At 45.1% G+C, this 22,623-nt stretch overlaps 2 protein-coding genes across 7 annotated transcripts in view; one reads left to right on the top strand and one right to left on the bottom strand.

The window, feature by feature from the left end:
- HDLBP (high density lipoprotein binding protein) overlaps positions 1 to 14,976 on the bottom strand; it is an 88,318-nt gene extending 73,342 nt beyond the window's left edge. The window contains exon 1 of one of the 2 annotated variants that reach the window (XM_033229487.1): positions 14,710 to 14,976. The gene's annotated coding sequence lies outside the window, so the exon portion shown is untranslated. Of the gene's footprint in view, positions 1 to 14,241; positions 14,373 to 14,709 lie in introns of those variants that run through there. The other variant, XM_033229489.1, reaches the window with a different exon arrangement.
- SEPTIN2 (septin 2) overlaps positions 14,245 to 22,623 on the top strand; it is a 43,722-nt gene continuing 35,343 nt past the window's right edge. The window contains exons 1-2 of one of the 5 annotated variants that reach the window (XM_033229491.1): positions 15,013 to 15,114; positions 15,556 to 15,689. In XM_033229491.1, the coding sequence (XP_033085382.1) occupies positions 15,602 to 15,689 (88 nt within the window). In that variant the 5' untranslated portion in view covers positions 15,013 to 15,114; positions 15,556 to 15,601. Of the gene's footprint in view, positions 14,751 to 14,984; positions 15,115 to 15,555; positions 15,690 to 15,807; positions 15,828 to 22,623 lie in introns of those variants that run through there. The other 4 variants (XM_033229493.1, XM_033229492.1, XM_033229496.1 and 1 more) reach the window with 4 other exon arrangements.

The following is a 22,623-nucleotide window of genomic DNA, read 5'->3' as shown; positions in this document are numbered from 1 at the left end:
CTTCAAGACTGGGGGCAGGTAGAGAAGACAAGCATAAGTACATACTGGAATTAAAACACTCTAAGAAGAAGAATCCTAACGCATGCCAAATAAGTTCTAAATATCCTACAACAGCCTTCAATACAACCATATGGCCAACTGAGAACAACAATCTAAATACTACACAAGGTAACCGGGCAAGATTTGACGGAAGAGAAAAGACCCTCATATCACCACCTCAGTTCTTCACAGGCCAGGTCCTCCTCTGAGACTGCAGGGCTGAGCCTGGGGACACTCGGGAGGCCTGTACACAGGCAGCCAGCAGTCTGCTGAGCTCGTTGTGCAGACGACAAAGGGAACACAGAACTTGGGTCTCAGAGGCTGGTCAGGCAGCTCCAAGCATGAGCAATTAGATCAAAATAGAAGCCTTGTATCAAAAGAAAAAAATTGTATTCTTCAAACTGAATTGATTTCGTGCACGCATACTGGCTTAAGCCAATGCTACAAGACCGCCTAATCTTCTACTTATCAGCAAATGTTTACTATAATTAAATCAGCAATATCATTTGAAACACTCAAATGAGCTAGGTATTAATAAAATATTAATTAAATTAGAAAGCATTAATAAAATTAGAAAGCACAAAAAGAGTGAAATTAAGAGTAATATACACATTGCTACAGAATAAAACACATTCGGATGACGCAGTGTATTTCATTTTGTTCACACTAGCCAGCAAATACTGGGGTGAAGAGTACACACTTGTATTCATCTAATAATATACACTCCGGAGTCAGCAAACTCCAACATAAAGAAGACAAAGCAAAGGAAAAGTGAATTTTAAGGTTCTATTCACACACACTTCAGAGTCTTCTATTTACAGGCTACAAGACACCAAGTAACACCGTTCTCAACTGTCGAATGGTTATAGCAGACAGGCAGAAAAGATCCCAAAGGGCCATCCTTTCTTCTTTTTTTATTTTTAAAGAAAAAGAGTTAAGCAGGGCAAAAAGTTTCCGATTCTAATTAATAAATCAGAAACCACACATCTTATAATATTGAAAAGGAAGTCCTAAGAGGGAGAACTGTTTCTGAGCAAGTCACTTGCTTCAAAACCTCAATTTCAAAAATGGTAAAAGAGGCCGAGGGCCAGGCACAGTGGCTCAGACCTGTAATCCCAACACTTTGGGGAGGCCAAGATGGGATGACTGCTTGAGACCAGAAGTTCCAGATCAGCTTGGGCCATATAGCAGAGTGAGACCCCCCCCACAACTCCCATCTCTACAAAAACAAATTTAATTAGCCAGGTACAGTGCCTGTAGTATGCCCCTCAGCTACTCAGGAGGCGTCCCCAGGAGTTCGAGACTGCAGTGAGCTATGATGGTGTCACTGTACTCCAGCTAGAGTGCCTGAGCAAGACCCTGTCTCAAGCAAACAAACTAGAGGCCAAGTTAGGTGGTTCACACCTGTAATCCCACCACTTTGCACTTGCGGAGGCTGAAGCAGAAGGACTGCTTGAGTCTAGGAGTTCAAGACCAGCCTGGGCAACATAGCAAAACTCCACTTCCACAAAAAAATAAAAATTAGCCAGACACCCCTATAGTTCTAGCTACCTGGCAGAAGCAGGAGGATTACTTGAGCCCAGGAGTTGGAAGCTGCAGTGAGTTGTGATCACAGCACTGCACACCAGCCTGGGTGACAGACTGAGACTCTGTTTCAAAACAACTTGGTAAAAGTGCCAAATAAACGACCCCCTTTCAAAAACTATTTCTCCCAATTTTACCCTCGTACTGTTGTTTTCTTTGCTTCCTTACCTCTATTTGTTCCAGTGGGTCTGGTCCTTTTGGGATAAGAGCCCTTCTCTCTAGTTTTCCCATTTCCCCTAAGGCTGTCTGCTGTGGCAACCTCTTTAGAAGTGCAGCTCTCTCCAGAGTCTCCACATGTAAATCTCCTAATAGGCCAGGAGCGGTTGCTATGCAGGTAGCTGCTGTCTTGGCACCCACGAGAAGACTGCTTTCTCTCCCTGAGGAATCATCCACACTCAGAGGTTCGAAGGATGACCAAGGAGCAGGTGAGCTCAGCTACTGTGTCCTCCTCTGCCCGGCCCGAGGTAAGAAAGTCTTTGCTCACAGTACCCTACCAATGCCCAGCGACTTCATCCAGCTGCCTGGGCCTAGTGCTGGACAGGTCTAACACGCAGCACAACCACTGAACTCACACTGCAAAAGTTCCCCAGAAAGGCGTTTAGAACAGCTTCTGCAGCTGAAATAACAACACACACGGACTGCACCTGGTTGAAGTTATTTCCCCACTCCAGAAGGAAACAAGTAGCACTTGGTCCAGCCAGCCAAACAAGCCGTGATAAGAAAGTCAGCCTGCACTGTGTTTAGAGGCTGACAGCAGGGCCAGGAAGAGGTGCATCCTGCTGGTGCAGGGTGCCACTCCAAGAGCCCCAGATGGTGCAGGGTCCTCTTTCACAGGACAGGGCAAGGCCAAGAACGTCACTGCTCCAACTCATTTATGCAATGCCCAGTCCACCCACACCATACTACGGACGCTGGAAGACCGGACAAAGGAATCATGCAAAGAAAGGTGACACGTTCCAGAAAACAAGCAAGAGCAGAGAGGCGGCACCTAGCCTGCTACACAAGACTGCTGTACACAAGAACACGTGGCTGCCTCAAGGACAGGAGGACCCTCAATACTGAGCTTGGTCACAGAAGGCACCTGCTCAGCATACCTGGATCCAAGCACATGGAAATTTCTGGAGAAAGCTGCTCCACAAAGTCATTCGTCGAGACCACACATTCAACAGTCATCCAAGAATACAAAAGTGACACCTAGAGACCTGGCCTTCGGACTGGAGTATTTCTACATTAAGCACATCCCTCAGAGCCTAAAAAGCTGATCGAGATTCTGGCAGCCCATTATGGTTCACCAAAAAGTCAAGAAAAGGCAAGTTCAGAACATTACCTCTTTTTTTTTTGAGACAGGGTCTCACTCTGTCACCCAGAATGGAGTGCAGTGGTGTGACTACAGCTCACTGCAGCCTCAACCTCCCAGGCACAAACGAGACTCCCACCTCAGCCTCCTGAGTAGCTGGGACCACAGAGGCATGCCACTAGGCCCAGCTAATTTTTTTCTATATTTTGTAGAGATGGGGGTCTCACTTTGTTACCCAGACTGGTCTCAAACTCCTAGACTCAAGTGACCCTCCTGCCTCGGCTTCCCAGAATGCTGAGATTACAAAGTGCATGTGTATGTATTACAAGCATAAGCCACCATGCCCGACCAGATCATTACCTTTTTAGCAATCAACACTATCTGTTCATCCCTCAAAATATGTATATGGCACCTGCCACGATCAAGTTAGTCTGCTAAGCCACAGGGATCCAAACCAAGTAAAAGCATCATCAATACATTAACAGCACATCAACGGCTTAACGCGTAACCCAGGCTTGGAAACAGTAAAATGAAGAGGGGAGTTAGTCCAAGAGGCTTGTGCATCCATCACATGAATTCAGGGAGGTGGCTGTCGGCCTTAGAGCTGGATCCTTGACAGAATGATGGAAACACTAACCCAGCAAGAGTCTAGACTAGAAGCCAATCCCTCGAAGGCAGCCGCAGACGGACTTGGTCCCAGTGCTAAGAAGCAGCATGTTACTGCAGAGACAGACCCCGAATGCATAAAGGGCTTTAGGGCTGGGACTTCAATTTGTTCACTGTTTTTCCAAAACATACTTAATGAATATGTACTTGGTGAAAAATAAATGCCGATGGAATCAATAAAGATACTCAAAATTCCAAGAAACACAGGACAACTTCACAGCGTGTATTTCAGCACAGAATACCTACCTTGCTGCAAAGGCCTGGTTGGTCCCACTCCTGAACTAGAAAGAGCTGTGTGGGAAGGACATCCCCTTTGACCCTGCGCTTTAGAGAAGCCCCATAGACACTCAAACGCTGGGTAAATCTGTCAAGATGAAATGTTTAAATGTGTGAACTTCTAAAAGTTAAGGGTAAAGATAACAAAAAGAAGAAATAATTACAGATCTTAATTTCTCTGGGCCTGTCTCCTCTCCTGTAAAAAGGAGTTGCTATTAATGCCTTTTGTGTTACCATGAGCTTATATATGGAGAAAGCTTAACCCGAGTTGGCACACAGTAAACAGGTGTTGAGTTTTTTATTACTATTATCATCTGTGAGGACACCAGCACTGTAAGTCAACACAGCCCTAACTAACTCCTACAAGTGGCTTCACTCTACCAGGCTCTACTTTTTAATTTTTGAGACGGAGTCTCGCTCTGTCTCTCCCAGGCTGGAGTGCAGTGGCTCAATCTTGGCTCACTGTACCTCCTGGGTTAAAGTTATTTGGCTGTCTCAGCCTCCCGAGTAGCTGCGACTACAGGCATGTTGCTACTACACCCAGCTAGTTTTGCATTTTTAGTCGAGATGGGGTTTCACCATGTTGGCCAGGCTGGTCTCGAACTCCTGAACTCAGGTGATCCACCCGCCTTGGCCTCCCAAAGTGCTGGGATTACAGGTGTGAACCACCGGACCTGGTCAGGCTCTACTCTTTCCAACCAAAAACACGGGGCCTGTGATGGCTATACCCTAGAGCCCTTTCAAGAACCGACCCTTTACAGCAGGGCTCCTCAGCCTCAGCGCTGCTGACATTTTGAGTCGAATACTTCGGTTGCAGGGGCTGCCCTGTGCACCAGAGGATGTAAGCATCTCTAGCCGCAACCACTAGACGATTGTAGGTCATGACAACCACAAAGGTCTCTGGACACTGCCAGATGTGCCTTGGGTAACAAAAATCACCCCGGTGATAACCACTGCTAGAAATAAATAGCGTGATGACTGGTATATAGGAAGCAAAGAATAAAAAGTTTTAATAGGTGAGGATTTTTAAATAACAAAAGGATTTTTAAAAGGGACCACAAAATCGGATGTTTTATGAGCGACTGTTGGCTCCAAGTATTATCCTTCCAAGCTTGAAAACTGAATTTCTGATAAACTGAGTTACCCAGGTCCTGAGGCATCTGTTTTTTAAAAAAAAAATGAAAATGAAAAATGAAAAACCCACTCAGAGATTTAGCTTTCTTTCTTTCTTTCTTTTTCTTTTTTCTTTTTTTTGAGACAGAGTCTTGCTATTATTGTTGCCCAGGCTAGAGTACAATGACGTGATCTCGGCTCACTGCAACCTCTGCCTCCCAGGTTCAAGCAATTCTCCTGCCTCAGCCTCTCATAGCGAGAATCACAGGCATGAGTCACCACACCCAGCTAATTTTGTATTTTTAGTAGGGACGGGGTTTCTCCATGTTGCTCAGGCTGGTCTCAAACTCCCGACCTCAGGTGATCTGCCTGCCTCGGCCTCCCAAAGTGCTGGGATTACAGGCGTGAGCCACCGTGCCCGGCCTCAGCTTTCTTATTTTTAAAAGGAAGGAGCTGAAGTCCTACAGGTCTAAAAGTACCCCGTCAGGCTAGGAGCAGTGGCTCATGCCTGTAATCACAGCAATCTGGGAGGCCGAGGCTGGTAGATCATTTGAGGTCAGGAATTCGAGACCAGCCTGGCCAACACGGCAAAACTCCGTCTCTACTAAAAATACAAAAATTAGCCAGGCATGGTGGTGCATGCCTATAGTCCCAGCTACTCAGGAGGCTGAGGCAGGAGAATTGCTCGAACCTGGGAGGCGGAAGTTGCAGTGAGCCGAGACTGTGCCACTGCACTCCAGCCTGGGTGACAGGGTGAGACTCCATCTCAATAAACTAAAAAAAAAAGAAAAGTATCTCAAGTCCCCAAGTCATAAGGCTGATAAGAACAGGTCCAGGGAGTAGCTCTGAACCTATGAAAAAAAAAAGAAAAGCCCAAAATTGAAGTGAGGTCTCCTGACTCCCATCCAGTCAAAGACACTATCCTTTCATTTCTTTTTTTTTTCTGGGGTGACGGGGGGGCAGTGCCATCCTAACCTGGATAAACATCTCAACTTTTGTTGAGTCAGGGAGAAAGAATCACTGTCGTGCCTTCTGTACCTAAGACCCTTCTGTACCTAAGACCCTTCTGTACCTAAGATGGCAAGTACTGCTGCAGGCCTCACAAGGTCCACCCCAAGAACTTCTGAGACTACAGAGGGAAAAGGCAAGCCCTAGAGTAGGTCTGAAAGATGCTTATCTGAAGGAATTCGTCAAGACTGCTCCCACCGCTTGCCGACTGCTGACTTTGGCATCAGTCGCTTCTTACCTCTTCTTGCCCCAGGAGAGACCTGCGGCCACAGCACTGGGGTCTCTCGGACACAGCTAAGTCTCCTGAGAGACTGAAATGGGACGGGTAGGGGCTACATGAATAATGGTTTAATTAACATAGGCAGTCTTAATAGATTAACACTGCAGTGGGCCTGCTGTAGGGATGGTCTACCAAGGAATCTGATTTTTTAGCTTTAAAAGTATTGTAAAATATAACTCAACAAAACAATGTAAAAACTGGTAACCCCCCATGAGGCTTCCCCAAGAAATATATTCTAAAGTGTATCTTCAAAACTGTAATTTTAATTATACTTAATTACAATTTTAATACATGATTTAAATAAAGATAGGATCTTATACCCATTCTTTCACCATTTGCTACACTTCTTTTTTTTTTTTTTTTTTTGAGACAGAGTCTCGCTCTGTCGCCCGGGCTGGAGTGCAGTGGCCGGATCTCAGCTCACTGCAAGCTCCGCCTCCCGGGTTTACGCCATTCTCCTGTCTCAGCCTCCAGTGTAGCTGGGACTACAGGCGCCCGCCACCTCGCCCGGTTAGTTTTTTGTATTTTTTAGTAGAGACGGGGTTTCACCATCTTAGCCAGGATAGTCTCGATCTCCTGACCTCGTGATCCGCCCGTCTCGGCCTCCCAAAGTGCTGGGATTACAGGCTTGAGCCACCGCACCGCGCCCGGCCTACACTTCTTTTCATTTGAAAAGACATCATGGTCATCTTTCCAAGTATCAAATACAAATGTACCTCATTTGTTAACAACTACATGTTGAGTGGAGTAAACATACCTTCCTTAATAAATCCCCTCCTAACAGGACCCTTGAACTAATTTTTTTTTCTCTCGATTATAAACAATGCTGAAAAGAACATCCTCTGCTCACTTGGGCCTGTACCTCCATAGGATAAATTGAACTGGAAATGGAATTACATGATTACAGGGAATGCATTAACAGATATCGCCAAGGTAAAACTGCCCACCTCCCAAAGAGTTTAGTTACACTCACAACACCTGATTACAGAACACCTGTCCTCTTCTCCTTTGAGGACAACTAAAATGATGAATTTTTTTTTTTTTTTTTCCAGCCTGATGTTGGGGAAATACGATTTTAATGGCAACTCTGATCATCAGTGAGACAAAAACCTTGTTGAGCTTACTAACCATTTGAATTTCTCTACTGTGAAGCTCAAACTAATCACAACCAATCCATCCACCTTTCTACCAGTGTTTCAGCAATGCTCATAAGACAAAGCAGAATCCACTTCTGGGCAGCAGAGCAGTAGGAATGAACAGAAAGAATTACAAATTTAAGTGAAACTCAAGTTGTACGCCAAAAAGAACATTCCTAAAGGGCACTCAGGCAAAAGCGATGAGAAAATACTATTAAAAAGGACATCTTTTGCCTCAATTAGTCACACAGTAGACAACATAAGCTGATGACCTGAGACACTTCGGCCTGCCAAAGTTCCATTTCATTCACAAACACTAACCTACCCTGCCTTAAGAGAAGGGCTCCCCAAAAAGTAATTGTGCTTGCAGAAAAGCGTCAAAGTGTATACTGTTTTGGGGGGTACGCAGACCTGGGTAGATGGTAGACTGAGGCTGACAAGACCAGGATAGGGAAGCAGTGAAGCAGTTGAAGGCACAAACTACAGCCAAACCACTAACTCTAGTCTTTGCCTCAGGGTCTGCCTCGAACTGTGATGACAACAATCCTTGCCTCCCACAGGTGATGGGAAAAGTGAGAAACGTCATGAATGGTGTGGCCCATGGTCACTTCGCCATGATCCACCACCAGTACTGGGTCACTCTGCTCCAGCTCTCCAAAGGCATCAAGATGCGACTGCGAGGAGCCCCGCCTCCTCCCCTGACCTGCCCATCTCCTACACCCTCCAGCCCTGACCCACACTGGTCTAGTAACTGGCATTCCACATTCCTCCAACGTGCTCAACACAGTTCTGCCCCTGTGCTTTTCACCCCCCGTCCGTTCCTCTTAGAAAGTTCTTCCCCGGATGGCTGCTCATGGCTTGTTTGCTCCCCGCAGGTTTGAATCGACTGTCGCTCAATCAGCAAGGCCTCCCCACTACGCCAAACTGCCGCTGTGTCCCCCACTCTCCTCCCCTCGATACTCCCATTTTCCTCTTTCCTTCTTGTCCACATTGGACATACTGCATATCTGCTGGTGTGCTGACTGCCTGACACCCCTCACCAAAACGTGACCTCCACGAAAGCACAGGAGAACACACCCGCTTCTTCCTTATTGTTGGCCACTTCCTAGAACAGTGTCTCTAGCATGGGCAGCTGTCAGATCAATACATTTACACTACTTCCTGAAGCACCACTAAAATGATAGTATTTTTTTTTTAAGATACAAATCACAACAACGAAGAATAGGACTAGAGATAAGAACATTAAAACACTGGAGGCTAGAAACTGGAAATAGACCTACTAGGGCTGAATCCCATATCGGCAATGGGGAAGGCCAACTAGCAATATGACTGGAAGCCGGGAGACCTGAATCAAAAACAGAGGTGGCTGATAGGTTTAAAAGGAAGATCCCTAAGATGCACCCCACAACTCTGCACAGCCACACAGAGCCAATCAGCACAGTCCCTCTCCTATCATGGCAAAATGGTATCGTTTTTCTGTCTACAAAGAGAAGTAGAATCTTTGGACTACAGACACCAGTTACAGAGGAGGGAAATAATTCTGCAAAGACGGAAGTAAGCTCTTCTATGGGTACTGCTGCGCTCCCAGGCCTCTCTCCTCAGAGCCACGTAGCCAGGCAAAGGGCTACAAGATATTTCTCTGGGGAATCTGAAGACATGCAAAGAAGCTGACAGGGGTGCTGTAAGGAAATGGCCCGGCCAGGTGCCTCTGCAGTGAAAGCCACAGTCAGCAAGCCACAGACACAGGCTCAGAGGCCCTCTGACTCACGAGCAGGCACAAGAACACCACCGCATAGCCAAGAAAAGGCTCTGACAAAAGCCAAAAACCCCAAAACAAACCAAAGCAGCCTCAATAGTGGCTTAAGGAAAATGAAAACAGGAAACAAAAAAAAAAAACCTCATTAATATCTTCAAACAGTTAAGAGAAGATACCACATTCATGAAACAAAAAATAGGTTATAAAATAGGAACAGAGGAAACAAGAAAAAGCTCTTAGAAATGAGAAAAACCTCAGTAGAAGGGCTGGAAGATAAACTTGAGAATAACTTCCAGAAAGAAAATGAAAAACCAAAGGGTACAAAACATCAATTAGACAGGAGGAATGTGGTTTTCTTTTTTGAGATATATTGTACAGCATGGTGAATATAGTAAATAATGTCGATTTCAAAAGAGTAAATTTCAAATGGCTTTCACAACAAAAAAAGTATTTGAAGTGATGAATTATGTTAACTTGATTTTATTATTTATAGTATTCATAAATCATAACATCGCTTTGTACCCCATAAATACGTACAAGTATATATTGTCAATTTACGATTTATAAGATAAAAACAAAAACAAAAATCTTAGATGGGGAAAAAAAAAGAAAAAGCTTAAGAAAATTATGAGTGTCAATCCAGAAGGTCCAAGAGTAGAAGTCTAGAAAGAGAGAGCAAATAGGAAGAAATCAAAGCAATAAATCAACAAAAATGCTCAGCATTGAAGAACAAGAGTTGCAAAGAAACAGGACCAAAGAGTAGGCAAGACGTTGGATGAAAACAGTCTCCAAGGGACATCACTGTTCTGGGAGTTCTGAATTTCGCAGAAAGAAGAGACCCTGAGACAAAGCCTTCACTCCCAGCACTTTGGGAGTCTGAGGCAGGAGACTCACTCGAGGCCAGGAGTTCAAGACCAGCCTGGACAACATAGAGAGCTCATGTCTACAAAAAGTTTTTAAACTTATCCGGGTGTGGTGGTGCATGCCTGTAGTCCCAGGTACTTGGGAGGCAGAGGCAGGAGCATCACTCAAGCCCCAGAGATTGCAGTCACAGTGAGCTATGACAGCACCACTGCACTCCAGCCTGGGCAACAGAGCAAGACGCTGTGTCTCAAAAAAACAAAAGAAATAGAAAGAAAGAAGAAAAAGAAAGAAAGAAAAGCCTTCAGGTTTCATGGAGGAAAACATGGTCACACACAAAGGCTCTAAAAATGTTATGTATCAATAGAAAGAAAAAAGAATCAGAACAGCTTAAGACTTCAATAACACTGGAAGCTTAAAGACAGCGGAGCAAAATGATGTCCAAACTCCTACTCAGGATAAGAGCAGAATGAAGCACTTTCGTACATACACATTCTCAAAACTTCATCTGCCATGCACCTCTCAGGCAACTAGTGAAGGAAAGTGAGAGAGTAAAATCAAGAGAACATAGCTTCCAGAAAAGTAAGGCTCCAACACAAGAGGGAGTGATGAGATTTACAAGAAGATTCCAGGCACAGACAAGCCTGCAGCAGATTGGAGGTGCTGGAAGAGATTTATTCAAGATAAAATGATAGGAATACTAATTTTCATCAAAAGAAATCAGATAATTTCTTGAAAGATTTAGACAATTGGTTCAGAATTTGGGGTTGAATTGTAGTGATAAAATACAGAAAACTGAGCAAGCAGCAAGCAAACAAAAACAAGTAACACTTGTAATAACCCAGGAAAACACAAAGTTATGCAGAAAAGGGAAAACAATCCTATTATACCACTTCGTCCAGCTGTAAAAGGCAGTATGTAGTCATAATATAAACAATCAATACTGAACTAACCAAATTAAGCATATATCACTTTGGGCAGCCATGGATCTGTTTGCACGGAGAAGGCAGAGGGTGAAAGAAAGCTAGGAACTTCCTACCTATGCTTAGTGTCAAGCGAAGAGACATCACATGAAACAGGGGTGGGCGGACATAAATACAGACGTCAAGCAAATATGCTCTTCAGAGTTGGAGGCAAAGATCAAGGAAATCTACTAAGGCTAAAGTAGATACTCTGCAGGGGAGGAAACACGATTGAGGAAGGACGTTGGCACTTTCTTCCTTACAAGCCTTTCTAGGATTATCTGACTCTCTAAATTACATGACGATGTAACCTTGATTTGAAATAAGATTAATACGAATGCTAGTAAAAAGTAGTAAGGGAGAGTATGTAGTCAATGCATTGTTACCAAATTAACAGCAAGTGTCAACAAGATGATTAACACAACCACATGATGTCCAGACACGTGTCAGAACAAGTGTCTGGCTCATCTTCAACGGTATTCGAGGAACTTCAGTGTGCTTGGTAAAACAATAGCCTACCAGGGATTTCACTTCTAAAATGTCTCTGACTTTAGAAATACCAAAAAATAACATGTAACCAATTTTTAAAATACATACATGAAAAGAGGTTCTTTTCATTATTTTCTTGGTTTCCAAATGTTGAACGTTGTGGTGCTTTTACAATTTAAGGGGAAAAGCATTCTGACACATTATACTGGTTGGGGTTCTCTGCTTTTCTACTTGGTGAAAAACCTTTACGTGCATTTTGGACTTTGTGTCATCATAACTTGGCAACAGGGAAAGCTGCACGGTATGCTTCTTCCAGAACTTGGTTACTGCTTACCAGAAGAGGGAAAAGCTTCGTATCACCATTTGCCTATGGGATGGATGCACAATGAACGGGCCATACCAAATAAAACTACCACTTTGTACTCCAAAAAGCATGTTCTCTGCTTAAGCCCTTCATGTAAGTTTCAGTTGGGACGCACTAATGGAGAATCCATATGACCCATGAAGGATCGTAAGTGATCCCAGTGGACCCAACGCAATCATCTCAAATTCTGTTCAGGTCAGAGTATCTCAGATAAAACTCACTGAAGGGCATCAAGTCCTTCAGTACACAGTCTGAGCCAAGCCCTCTACCATTTGCAATGGCAAGAGTATACCAAATTCTCAACCTGTTGTCCATGTATGCCGCCAACTATAAATGTCAGCCTCCTCTTTCCTAGTCTTCCTGTACACTCAACACCACCTGGAAAAACTCTTACTCGTCTTCTACCAGTTCAAGGACCACATTCTATAGGAAGACTTTCCAACAGGTAATCACAGCCTGTTTCCTATGTCCACACCTTATATATATTTCTATCACTGAACTTATCACACTATAATGTAATTACTCTTCTACAAATGAGTCTCTCACACTAGACCACAAGCTGCTTGAGGAAAAGAAAAATCTATACCCTTTTTTGTTGGTTTTTTGAGACGCAGTCTCACTTTGCCTCCCAGGCTAGAGTGCAGTGGTACAATCTCGGCTCACTGCAACCTCTGCCTCCTGGGTTCAAGAGATTCCCGTGCCTCAGCCTCTTGAGTAGCTGGGATTACAGGCGCGCGCCACCATGCCCGGCTAATTTTTGTGTTTTTAGTAGAGACGGGGTTTCACCATGTTGATCAGGCTGGTCTCGAACTCCTGACCTCAAGTGTCCACCCGCCTTGACCTCCCAAAGTGCTGGGATTACAAAGCGTGAGCCACTGTGCCCGGCCGAAAAGTCTATATCCTCTTAACCTCTGTATCTGCAGAACCCTTAACCTTACACAGCAATTTCCAGCAAATACTTTTTTGAATTGAAATGAAGAAGTGAGGCCATGAGGCTGAAGTCAGACAACTGGAAGGCCAAAACAACAAAACCTGGAAAAATAATTACTCAAGAAGAAATTCTCCCACCAGGCCACTGAGAAGTTAGCTTTGCCCACTGGAGAGGACACTGTGACAGCGATTCGATTAAGCCAAGTGGCGCTGAGGGACGGGACATAGGTCAACTACGTCTTAGAGGTACTCTCCTTACACTCAATGCACTTTTACCCCAGTGACGTTAATTTGACTCATGATAAGATGAGCTAAGTCCCTTAAACAGTGCTTGGCATCAAGCAAAACTAATGGTAGTAACAGGAAAGTTTAATCCTCATGACGAATGATTTAACGCGGTTTCAAATGCTGTCCCTGAAACTTGAGGCAGTAGGCTTCCGCCCCATTTTCTCCAAGTCTAAAACTTTCGATAGGTTGATGTTTCAGACCCAGAGATTCGGCAATTCAAACGATGGAAATAATTCTTACCCAAACACCTTTTCAACTATTTTTAAATACTATTGCCAAGTATCCTAATATCATGTGTACTTAATGAATTTAGCCTAGGGACACTTTTAGCTGTCCAAAAATCAAAATGTAAACTTAAGCACCACGTTTCATCCAGCGTTTCAGCATCCCAGATTTGCTTCCCTAAATGAACATTAAGCTTATTATGCAATGTGCCGCTACCAGGAGCCTTAGACAAAATCCTAATTGTGACTTAACCTATCTTAATAGGGTTTTAAGGAAGTAACCTGCTAAGAAAGTGACTGATTATCCTTAAGCAGACACCAAATAAATGTGAAGTCATTGCTTGAGGGCTTAGGGTATAGGGTAGCTATGAATCTGAGAACATAAAACGCAAAACTGAGGGGCAAATCGTCATGTTCCTGAAGATTACGACTCATCCACATTCCTTCAGACGTTTCATTTGACCACAAGCACTGTTTAATAAGCAAAGTCCAAGTCGACTTCTTTCGATTTTACATGGCGTCCAAACACCATGTCAAGTCTGACCCTCTCATTTTCTAAGTCGAATGGAGAGGATATGTAGCAGCTAGCCCTGAGCACCTAATCCCTTTCCAAAGGACCTACGCACAAAAATACCCTAGCAACATGCCATGGTGTCAGAGAAGCTCAGGTTCCCAACACCATGCGGGTCAGCCATGAGGAACTCAGGAAGTGCTTCCTCTAAGCGGGGGAAACCTAGGAAGGCTTCCTGAACGAGGGGTATTTGCGCCGAGCCTTGACGTGAGTCTCGGACAGTTGCAGTGCCTCCAGGCCACGCGGGAGGGAGGAAAGGACACCCCGGGCCGGGGCACAACCCGCGGGCCGGAGCCGCCCGCGCCCATCCCGCTCAGGCCGCAGCCAGGCACGGCACCCTCCCGTCCCCGAGCCACGTCGCTGCTCGTGGGCTTGCGGGGTACTCCCCAGGTCTCACCTCGGGCCCCACACCAGAAGGAGAAAGCTAGGGGCCGCGCCAGCTCCGCCCTCCCCCGCGGGGCGGCGGGCCCCAGCCCGGGCACAGGAAGGCCACGTCCCCGGGGAGGGACGCCCGACTCGATGGTCTGCGCAGGGCCCGTCGGCCCCACGTGACGTGCGCGCAGCCAATCGCGGAGAGGCCCCCCGATCATCGAGACGGCGGCGGTGGTGGGCTAGACCAGTTTCGCGCGGCCGCTCGCCGTCCCCCGCCCAGTCGTCCTCGGCGCCCCAGCTCGGTGCTGCCGCCATCTTCCTGGAGGACAGGAGCCGAGGCGAAGGCTCCCCCTCCCCGTGATCGCTCCGCACTCCCGCCACCACCTGCCCTCCCCCGACCGCCTCTCTCCTCCTCAGTAGGCACCTGTCTCCTTCTAACAAACGGCCTTCCCCCGACTCCAGTTACCCACCGCAAGGCGAAGATTCTCATTACCTGTTCCACTGTTATTAGCATAAGAAAACCGAGCTCATAAGGTAGGAACTGTGGCGAAACAGGGACAAGCCGCCATCTTGGTAAAGGAGAAGAGGCGACGCTTGACCTCCCCCCCACCCCCAGCCTCTATATGGCCAACCGCCGTGGGAGGAGCACGGCGCTTGCGCAGAGGCGGACCACGCGAACGAGTCTGGGCTTGCGCACTCGGAAGCCGGCCGCATGGGGGAGGGGAAGAAGGCCGGGCCGCGCGGAGCCAGGAAGGAGTTGGCAAAGGGGCGGGGTGACGCGGTGACGCGGTGACGCAATCCGCCTGCGCGCTGGGCGGGACGGGGTGTGAGCCGGCCGCGGGCTCTGGGCGGGTCCGCGGCGCGGTCGTTCGGCGCCTATTCTCGGGCTGTTTGGCGGGTGAGTGTCTCGCCAGTGTACCCCGCCGTGGCGGGGCCACAAGTTGCGGGCCGGCCCTCCCGAGGAGATGCGGAGGACGCCCCGCTCGTCCCATACTCTCCGGGGGTGGTCGGCCCGCCTGGGGTGCCGGCGGGGCGGGGTGGGGGAGGGGCGGCCGGCCCGGGCTCTTCGGTCCCTATCGTGGGCTTCCCTGTCCCGGGCGGTCCTAGTGCCGGTGACGGTGGCTCCGACACGGGCAGGGCCGGTCGCGGGAGTGGGGATTCCGGTGACCCCCTGGCGACCCTGCGGGAATTCCACTGCGCGGTTGTCGGTACTGGGCCTCGGGGCGTCGAGTGCCGCTGAGGTTTGGTGCTCGGAGGGAGGATACAGGTTTAGGCCCGACAAACACTCAGAGCTTGTGTGGCCATCTTGTCTTTCTAACGGTGCCATTTCCTCCCGGAGGCGTGGAGGACTGGCCAGCTCCCAAACCTCCAAGCCCATCGACTGGATGCGGCGGATAAGCGGGGAGAGAGCGACTAGGCCCTGCCTGCGGGTACCTTCGGCGAGGAGAGGCGACGAAGGGCTGCACCAGCGAGGCACGGACAGGCAGCAGGGGGTAGGGTATGGGGTTGGAGGCCGCCGAGTTTGTCCGGGGATGAGAAGCAAGCCTGTGGTCTCCATAATCTCAGTGAAGTCCCAGCTGTGACCTGGCCTTGGGGCCCAGACCACACCTGGTGGGTTTTTTACCTTTTCGGTCTGATTCTTGTCGGTACCCCCAGACCCTCTCCTCTGTCCACGCAAACACATGACCCAACTGTACTGAACTTCTTGTAGTTCAAACTTCCACACTTTTGGCCATGGCCCAAACTCTCAAATCTGGTTACCTCCCACCTTAACTGCCTTCTCCTTACCTAGTCCCTGCTTGTGGGATTCCGCCCAAATTAGATTACCTCCAGACAGGCCTAGGTGTTTGCCTGATGTTCCAGATGGTGTTTGTTCACTGGACTGTTGGGACCGTGAGGGGCAGGGCACATGTTAATATTGCCACCCATACCCATTGCCTCGGTTGTTGTCGATCACCTAGTAGATTCTCAAGTAGTTTTCGAATGACTTAAATCACAGTGCTTGGCGATATATTTAGTGTTTCAAAATAGTTTTGCCGTCATAAAGAAAAATATGATGCTGTAGGGGTCATGAAAGCTGATTCTTGATACTTCTGATTTGAGCTTCATTGTTTTCACTGATTTTTTCATAGCTCCCATTAGTGGATTCTTTGCACCACCCAGCATCCTAAGTCATAATGTGTACTGTTATGTCTAATCTTGGCATTGATCTCATTAGCTATAAAAGTTGTCCTGATTTTTTGTTCCCCAACTTCCACCTTAATCTCTCTCACCAGTGCCACAGCCCAGAATAAAGAACAAGAACGTTTTAATTAGATTAGATTTACATTCTGACTGACTTTTAAACTAGCAGTGTGACCTAGGGAAAGGGGCCAGGGTTTCCCTGTATCATTCGTAAATGGAACTCAGGGCCTCTTTTTATTCCCAATACCAGCATACAGAAACTGCTGTAAAAGAAAAAGTTGTGGGTTTTTGTTGTTGTTTTGTTTTGTTTTTGTGTGTGTGTGTGTGTGCGCGTGTGGAGGAAAGGGAACACCGAAACTCATTTGGCAGCAGAATTGAGGTGAGGCCAATTGTATCGTCTATTCTGTTAGTGGTCATACATGCCACTTATCCCTGCCCCAGTCCCTGTTAGGAGTGCTATGTGATTATGCTGAACGTGGACCTTCCCCAAACCCAAAGAATCCAGATGCTTTGAATAAGAGATCATGGACCTTCCGAGTTCTACATCGCAGGATGTTCTTCATCTTGTATCTTTTGTTTTGGGAAAAGTGGTTTTTTATATGTATTGGGATGCACGTGTTCTGTGGAAGAAATAAGCTGTGGGTCAAGATTAAAGAACTTTAAACAACTTCTGGCCTGTGGAATAAACACGATCTTATGAAATAAAATTTTCATTTGACTACATTTTTGATCCATTTTGCATCCAGTGTTTAAGTTAATCACAGTGGTCGGCAGTTTGTGTTGCTGGATCAAGGCTTTCTCACTGAAAACCCTGTGCTTCAAAGGTTCATTATTCGTCTTTCACCTTCTATTTCACATTAGTTAAAAAATTATGGCCGGGCGCGGTGGCTCAAGCCTGTAATCCCAGCACTTTGGGAGGCCGAGACGGGCGGATCACGAGGTCAGGAGATCGAGACCATCCTGGCTAACACGGTGAAACCCCGTCTCTACTAAAAATACAAAAACTAGCTGGGCGAGGTGGCGGGCGCCTGTAGTCCCAGCTACTCGGGAGGCTGAGGCAGGAGAATGGCGTAAACCCGGGAGGCGGAGCTTGCAGTGAGCTGAGATCTGGCCACTGCACTCCAGTCCGGGCGACAGAGCGAGACTCCGCCTCAAAAAAAAAAAAAAAAAAATTATTAGAGAAGACATTGTGGATCCAAGTTATGTTTCTGAAAAAAAATAGATGGCAGGAGAAACTTGGTAAAGTCAAAGCAAAGTTGAAATGTCAGTTTAAGACAAATGGTTTCTCCATTTTCCCATAAGTGTGTACAGGGTTCAGTGAGGCTGAGGGGGTTCTGTGGAGGTGTGGGGAAGGTGCTCTATGGTATTTTTATGTTGCACTGTGTGGGTTTGAAATCAGATGCATGTAATAGGTAGTAAGGCAAGTGCCTGATCTTTTCTATTCTCAGCATTGGCGTTTAATCCTTCCATGTGAACTTGAAGCTCATTTTATCCAGTTGTTTAAGAAAAAAGCCACACGGTTAGGGATTCCGGTTAGAAATGGACTAAATAGTATGCTAATTTGGGGAAAATAAAAATGATTTGATTTATGTAGGACCTGTTTTCTAGTGTGGTCCCTACTTGTTTGGATTTTTAAAAACTCTGTTGTAAATGATGTGCCCCCTTTTCTAATTCCTTGATATTCATTGCTGGTATTTGACTGACTTGAGGTCTTATATTCAACTACCTTACTAAATTAAATTATCTTATTCTAGAATTTTTTTAACCAGAATGTTTGTATTTTCTTTTTTTTTTTTTTTTTTTGAGACGGAGTCTTTCTCTCACCAGGCTGGTGCAGTGGTGTGATCTCAGCTCACTGCAAGCTCTGCCTCAGCCTCCCGAGTAGCTGGGACTAAAGGCATGCACCACCACACCTGGCTAATTTTTGTGTTTTTAGTAGAGATGGGGTTTCACCATGTTGGCCAGGATGGTCTCAATCTCTTGACCTCGTGATCTGCCCGCCTTGGCCTCCCACAGTGCTGGGATTACAGGCATAAGCCACTGCGCCCAGCCGAGTATTTGTATTTTCTGTGTATTCAGTCCAATCAGCAAAAAAGTATTTTGTTTTCATTTTCTTGTTTCATTATATTCAGTAAACTCACCAAGGTAGTATTAAATAATCATGGTGAAATTGCAGTATTTACATCTTATTTGGATCTTGATTCACATGAAAAAAAATGAGAGAATGGGGAATATGAATACTGATTGGATATTTGATTGCATTAAGGAACTAGCTATGGGTGATGGTTTGTCATTTTTAGAAGCCCTTATTTTTAGATATGCATAGTAGAATATAATTGAAATGTTGTATCTCGTATTTGCTTCATAATCAGGCAGTGGCAGTGATGATTGTGGAAATAGATGAAACATTATTGACTTTGCGTTGCTAATTGTTGAAGCTGGATAATGGACAGCACATGAGGGTTTTGTTCACTTTCTGTATAGGTCTTCATGTAACAGTTTTCATGTAAGTATTTTAAAATAATTATGGAAAGGCATTCCTGCCTAATTATCGGTTGTCATTTAAATAGATTTAATTTTCTATTGTTTAGAGAATAGCATTTGCCGTTGGTTTTCAGAAATATCCTGATTAGATTTAAGCAGTTTTCCTTTTTTTCTTTTTTTGAGACAGTCTCACTCTGTCACCCAGACTGGAATGCAGCAGCACCATCTTGGCTCACTACAGCCTTCACCTTCTGGGCTCAAGGGATCCTCCCACCTCAGTCTCCCACTTAGTTGGGACTACAGGTGCCCATCAGCACACCCAGCTAATTTTTTTGTGTTTTTTGTAGAGACAGTGTTTCACCAGGTTGCCCAGGCTGGTCTTGAACTCCTGAGTTCGAGCGCTTCTCTGCCTCAGCTTCCCAAAGTGCTGGTATTACAGGCATGGGCCACCACACTTTGCCAGCAGTTTTCTTACTTAGTGTTTTGATTACGTTTGGTAGCTAAATTTTATATGCCTCATCAGCATCTATTAATGCATGGTTTTTTTCCCCCAGTATTGTGTTGTTGGCTTAATATTGATAGATGCTTTTGATACATCCTGGAATCTAATTGCTAGCATTTATTTTATTCAGGATTTTAGCATTTATATTTGTGAGTGAGATTGACCTATGGTGTTCATTCATTCCTTTTTTCCTTTCTTATGTCTGCATCTGAGTTGGTTACTAAAACCGTGCTGTCTTCATAAAACACATGGTTTTCCCATTTTTCGGTAGAGGCTTGGAATAGTTAAATGACTTTGATCTTGTCTAAGGTTAGATGGAGTTCAACTCTAACGTCAAGTCTTGGTCCTTTTCACTGGTATGTCTTTAATCAGCTGCTCAGTGATACTTGTTTCCGGCAGATTTTCCAGTTTTTGGTTCTGTGTTGGTAATTTACGGTGCCCATTTTTTCTACATTTTCAGATTTGTGGCCATTTTGCTACATGTGATCTCCTCTGTCATTATTTCAGCTCTTTTGTATATTTGCTATTTTTTCCTTAATTGGGCTTGTGAGGAATTTGTTTTAGAAAACCAGCTTTTGAGGCCGGACATGATGGCTCCTGCCTGTAATCCCAGCACTTGGGGAAACCAGGATGGGTGGATCACCTGAGGTCAGGAGGTTTCACCTGGCCAACATGGTGAAACCCCATCTCTACTAAAAATACAAAAGTTAGCTGGGTGTGGTGGCGGACACCTATAATCCCAGCTGTTCTGGAAGCTGAAGCAGGAGAATTGCATGAATCCAGGAGGCAGAGGTTGTAGTGAGCTGAGATCGCGCCAGTGCACTCCAGCCTGGGCGACAAGAGTGAAACTCCGTCTCCAAAAAACAAAAAAAAAAAAAACAACTTTTGGATTTGTTTACTCTTTTTCCCCCCTCATAATTCATTTTTTCTCTTTATTGATTTCCTGTTTTATCTTGTAAGTTTTGCTTTTATCTTCCTTCCATTGCTTTCTAGAGATTGCTTGTGGCTTTGCTTTTGTTACTCTCCTTGATCCCGGGGATATCCAGTAATGTAACAAATTACTGGGAGTTACTTTTCATCTTTTTTCCCCCCAATTTAAGCAGATCATTATTTGAGAACATTGACTGTAGAAATGTTTTTCAAATTTTGGTTAGGCTTTTTTTTTATGGTAGATACATGACTTTAAACATTTTTTAAGGTATTGATTCAAGTTTCTCTGTGTCTGCTAAATCAGATTTATTTGTTGTGTATTACTCAATTCTTCTCTGTCCTTGCATATACTGTGTTTACTGAACCTGTCAAGTTCTCGGAGAACTTAAAGTTTCTCACTTGAATTGTGTTTTTCTTAAGTTAACTTTGTATTTTTCCTAGTCCTTGCTTTATGTGTTTATCTACAGTGATTATTTGAACATATAGGCTTATGAATATTGTATCTTCCCTATAAATTGTTGCTTTTATCATTATAGCTTGTTATCCCTGTTATTCTGCTTAGTTATTTTTACTCTGATTCCGACCTTGGGTGATAATAGTGTTGTCGCTCCTCCGTGTTTGTACTAGCCTCTGCTATTTTTTACCTTGTCCCTTTATTTTCAGCCTTTCTTTGTTCCTTTGTTTTAAGCGTATACCTTATAGCTGGACTTTTTTTTGTTTTTTTAGGCCAATCTGTCTCCTGCTTTAAGCAGATAATTTGGTTATTTCACATTTGTACTGATGACTGATGTTCTTGAATTTTGTCCCCGTTGTGCTGATTTAGGATTACTTCTGATTTTGTTTCTTCTTATTCCTTTTCTGTATTTTTGCTGGTTTGATGAAGTTGCTATTTCCTCCATATTTTTCTCGTAATTTGTTATTTTCTTTAACAATTAATTTTTTTAACTTTCATAATCAGATACTTAACTCTATATTATTTGAAAACAAGATGCCAACTCCTTCTGCCGAAACTGTCTATTACATCCGACCGTTCTCTCTCCCTTTAGGAAGTTCTACTCCACACTCACACTTGCCCTCAATTCTTAGGTTATGCTGAGGTTAAAGGCTCCTGAATCTTACTGCTACTATTCTTTGGTTAACCAAGCCAAATAACATTGGGGATGCAGGGATCTCATTTCTTCCAAGGTACTTGGGAACATTTCCAGTCAAAGGGGAAACAGAGTACACAGTATTCAGGAAGTTAAGATTTGGAGGAGCGGAATCGAGAGGCAGAGTGAGAGAAGCTTTTAAATAAGTTTCTAAGCTCCAGAGGGAATAAAATTTGACAGCAGTCATCTTTCTTGGTGGTGTTACTGAAAGTTAGCCAACAGACTCCATGCTTTCCAAAGCTTCAGGGTTTCTAAAATTTGTATACAAATTCCACATATCTCTGGCCGGGCGCGGTGGCTCACACCTGCAATCCCAGCACTATGGGAGGCCGAGGCAGGCAGATCACGAGGTCGGGAGATCAAGACCATCCTGGCTAACACGGTGAAACCCCGTGTCTACTAAAAATACAAAAAAAAAATTAGCCAGGCTTGGTGATGGGTGCCTGTAGTCCCAGCTACTCGGAAGGCTGAGGCAGGGGAATGACGTGAACCCAGGAGGCGGAGGTTGCAGTGAGCTGAGATCACCCACTGTCCTCCAGCCTGGGAGACTGTGCGAGACTCCGTCTCAAAAAGAAAAAAAAATTCCACGTATCTTTAAAACTATTGTCACATTTCTCAAACACTCAGATGCCTTCCGTCCTATTTCCTTTCCTCATAAATGTAGTTCATATTGCTGCCTGTACCCCAGTGTCAAAATCTAGTTCTCGGGTAGCTCTAGGAAACTCAGATGGGTGGCAAACATGTTCAGGTTACAGTTGCTATGTCATAGCGTCCCTTACTCCTTGAAAGGTTTCAAAGAGAGAGGGGAAATGACATAATTCCAGAGGTCAGGGAAGTGTGTATCGTGTGTATCCCATTTGTGTCCCTAGTGTCTAACATGTAATCAGTACTGAAAAAAATTGAGTATTATTGAAAATACGGAATATGTGTGTATGTTAAAATTTTTTTAAATTTTTTAATTTTTTTGTAGAGGTAGGGTTTTGCTATGGTGCCAGACTGGTGTTGAATTTCTGGCTTCAAGCAGTCCTGCCTCTGCTTCCCCGAGTGCTGGGACTACAGGCATGAATGAGCCACTGCACCCAGCCACCATCTATTTTTTTTTTTTTTTTTTTTTTGATATGGAGTCTCGCTCTGTCGCCCAGATTGGAGTGCAGTGGCA

This window comes from Trachypithecus francoisi, unplaced genomic scaffold (genome assembly GCF_009764315.1).
Source record: "Trachypithecus francoisi isolate TF-2019V2 unplaced genomic scaffold, Tfra_2.0 Lachesis_group13, whole genome shotgun sequence".
Classification (NCBI taxonomy): Eukaryota; Metazoa; Chordata; class Mammalia; order Primates; family Cercopithecidae; genus Trachypithecus; species Trachypithecus francoisi.
The sequence above is the reverse complement of the archived record's forward strand: the minus strand, read 5'-3'. Positions and strand labels throughout refer to the sequence as shown.